Source organism: Lepeophtheirus salmonis, chromosome 6 (genome assembly GCF_016086655.4).
Source record: "Lepeophtheirus salmonis chromosome 6, UVic_Lsal_1.4, whole genome shotgun sequence".
Lineage (NCBI taxonomy): Eukaryota > Metazoa > Arthropoda > Copepoda > Siphonostomatoida > Caligidae > Lepeophtheirus > Lepeophtheirus salmonis.
In genome coordinates, this window is record NC_052136.2 from 30,838,609 (window position 1) to 30,842,356 (window position 3,748).

At 30.7% G+C, this 3,748-nt stretch overlaps 1 protein-coding gene across 1 annotated transcript; it reads left to right on the top strand.

Moving 5' to 3' along the window:
* Positions 1-983: 983 nt before the first annotated feature.
* Positions 984-2,437, top strand: LOC121120726 (uncharacterized). Its single transcript, XM_040715582.2, has 4 exons — positions 984-1,086; positions 1,155-1,532; positions 1,594-2,123; positions 2,180-2,437. Exons 1-4 carry the CDS (start codon positions 1,060-1,062, stop codon positions 2,322-2,324), a joined length of 1,080 nt encoding a protein of 359 aa, XP_040571516.1. The 5' UTR covers positions 984-1,059; the 3' UTR covers positions 2,325-2,437.
* Positions 2,438-3,748: the final 1,311 nt, after the last annotated feature.

Consider the following 3,748-nt stretch of genomic DNA (forward strand, 5'->3'; position numbering starts at 1 on the left):
TTTTGTATTTCAAATTTGTTAGTATTTAACACTTTTTATAAGTTTTTGATTAAGAAAAAAATTAATAATCCACAATAAAATAATTAGAAAAATGTTATATTGATTTAAAAATTGGTAATGTATTTCATATATAATCATCCAATTCTGGAAAAGAAAAAAATTTAAAGGTAAAAAGTATGGAAGGGAATAAAGTAATTGTTTTTCATATGATTTTAAGTCAAGGGAGTTTATTTGAGGCTTAAAAAAATAATTTTACATATATAAAAGATGTATTTAGCTTCCAAAAAGTTTAGTTCAGCAGAAATATTAACTATTTTTTTATGAAATTAAAGTAGAATTTGCTCAAATTTCAGTCCTGAAATTCGAAATTGATATATATTGATTTATAAAACTCCATAGTTTACCTATTTATATTTATTTTTAAATATTTATAATACATAATCAGAGAGAATAATTATTTTAGAACTTGTCATGTATTAGATATGAAACTTAAAAGCTTTGTGAAAAAGTAAAATGTTGTTGAATTCTGTCATTCACAAATTGACTTAAAGGTTATTTCATGGTTGGAGAAGTTTAGTTTAGTAAGATATAATTCGGGTACAACTTATCAAAGATTAGTTAAGTCAAAAAGGGAACAAAAGTATTCCTGAACCAGTTCCCAAGGCTAATAAGACTGGGGTGGACACGATAGAACACTAAATATAATAGTTATTACTTTAATTAAAATATAAATAATTAGGGCAATCATATTGCAGATAAATTGTGGATCTTTCTTGATCCACATATTGACAAATAATTATTAATAAATGGAATGTAGCAATCATGACTCTATGTATTACAAGTATGTTGTAGATACCTACTATTTTGATTCCCTCAAACCAAATTTTGAAATAAAAATGTCCTTCAATCTCTCATCTGCTCCAATTATCTTTTGAATTGTTATTTATCTCTTCATCCAGTTGGTATATAAGCCCTGTATGAAATCAAAGTGAACATCATTAGTGCTGCAAACATCAACTTGAATAGATTCAGTATAGAAAACACTTTATCCTTACAGATATGTCTCTGAAAATCTTTCTTTTATCAGTAAGAGTTGCCTCTTCTCTCCTGTTTGATCAAACTAAAACAAAATCATTACTTATTTATACACATAGGCCTTTTTAGTCTTTGGATTCACAAATGCAAACATAATCAAGAATGTCCCCGAGGAAGAGGACATAGAATTTCTAGCTGGAGATGGATCAAAGGAAATCTTGCGAAACAAAAGAGCATTGCCTGAAGCACTTTCAGATTTGACGAGAGCCATCACTATTGATGAAAGTCAATTACCTGGAGAAGACAACGGAGAAGGTAAAAAGTGTATTAAAAAACTTATCGAAGTCAAGGAAATTGAATACGATAGAGGGATGGATTGTCAACATACCATCAAGGATAAATGTCATTTGACTTATATTACTGACTATTCCTCTGCAAGTGAAAAGAAATGTGATACTAATTTCAAGAAAAACTGCCACATCATATTTAAACCTGTCGTAAGTCTAATTTTTTAAAAGTATGTATTTCAATTCAATCATTTCCTGGGGTATTCTTTAGACACATCCTGAAAAAGTAAGGATTTGCAACACTCCAATCATCCAAGATTGTGAAGATACTGAAGGACCTGAGATATGTACCACAGAATACGAAGACCACTGTGAGACCACTTACAAGACTTATGAGCTCACACAAGAAGAGCCTGTTTGTGAAACGGTTGATGAGATCAGATGTACCAATGAGGCTGTTCAGCTTATTCACATTCCAGGTGAAGAACCCAGTCCAGGCGAAGAACCCATTCGAGGGGACAATTTTGCACCTCCAAAAAAACCCTATGCTACGAAACAAAATTGCGAAACATGGCCCGTTCAAAAGTGTACCTTGGTAGAAAAGAATGTGCAAAAGATCCACCCACAAAGCGAATGTAAAAAAGTCCCTAGAAAAATATGTCGTCCCGACAATTGTAAAACCAGACCAGGAAAGGAAATCTGTCATGAAGAGACAAGAACTATAGTCCAAAATATCCCTGAAGAGGAATGCGATCTTCAACCAGAAGAAAATTGTCGCTTGGAGTCCTCTCTCATCCCAAAGTAAGGATATATTTGTATGTTATGTCAAAAATAATACCCTCATCTTATTTTATTAGACTTGTTCCTACAAAAAACTGTATCCAAGTACCTAAGGAAGTATGTGTTCACACGAAAAATAACCCCAAGCAGGTCTCCAAGTTCATTGAAAAGACATGGTGCTATAGTCCTGAAGAACTGGCAAAAAATGTCCAGGATTTATAAGTCATTCATCAAGAATTTTGATTATGAAAATTAGCTTTGTAAAAATAAACTGTTTCACTATGTATCTGGATTTGATTCCTTCGATTGATGAAAATATATTCTATTGAATTTTATCTGATGAATCATTCATTATATTGATACATGATTGATATATGTGTCGGAGACTAGTAGACGTATAATATCGAGTATCGACCTTTTATGGATTCACTATCAGTTTCAGTTACATTCAATACTCACTGTAGGATAAAAAAAAAGAAATTATTAGTTAATTGACAGGAATTGACTTGGTTAAAACTTAGCAATTGATTTTCTTTGCAATAGTTTAGCAAAATGTCATAAGAATACTTCTTACTTTCAAAGAGTAAAATAAATTATATCACAATATATAAAGTGATAATATGTAAACTTATTTAATCGTTATGATTTTTAGGATCTTATTCTGATGAATAGATTTATCAATAATAAGGATGATAAATAAATTCCTATCAATTTATTTTAAACACAGAAAATAATCTCCAAAATAATCTAATCTCAATTAATGTATCCAAAACGATATATTATCTAAGATGACGCTGTTGTGTAAAATGTGTTCCAAGTATTGTCATTTAGGATCAAAAACTGTGGTCCAGTCCATTTGTCAGACCTTCAAGGAAAGGATATCCTTCACTTGTGACGTCATTGATTTCCTTTGAAATTATCATTTGCATAATAAAATAAATTATTTAACTATGTAGAAATAGGTTATGTTTGTATTTATTGCCTTATTACAAAGACAATAATACTTTTTGCTATTGTGTGCGATACTCTTAATAAATATCTCATGGATCACAATTCCAAAGACAAATAGATAAAGTCCTATCCATAGAATTGACAGTCTTGAGGATCTGTTTCAAGGCCCAAAGGACCAATTCTAAGACTGTACTTGAATGGGTCGAATAAATATGGACTAACACAACACGAAATCCGAGGAGGGACTTCCTTTTTGTCTTTTTCTGATGCATCTTAAAGATTTAGGACTCGTCAAGCCGGTAAGTATAAAATTCTGGGACCGATACATCCTTAGTATAAATTATGTATCTAGTTCAAAAGAGGCTTTATGAAATTACTAAGAGTTTTATATATTATTTGTACACTCAATTTCATTTGACTCCATGTTAAATATCCATTAATTTGTCATCCATTCCTATGGCAATTTTCTATTTTTTTCAAATAAACTTTGTTTATCATTACCGACTTTCAGCTGGTGAATGTACATAACTTTGGGGTAAATATATTTAACGATGTGGTACTTAATTATAAGTAAAACGAGGGGAAGTACGTACCTAATGACAGTGTTAATGATTATGTACTGAAATAGTTTAAGCATTTGGGTGAATGTATTTTGTTTAGAACAGATGACGTTCTATGGAGTTTGTTAAAGTATC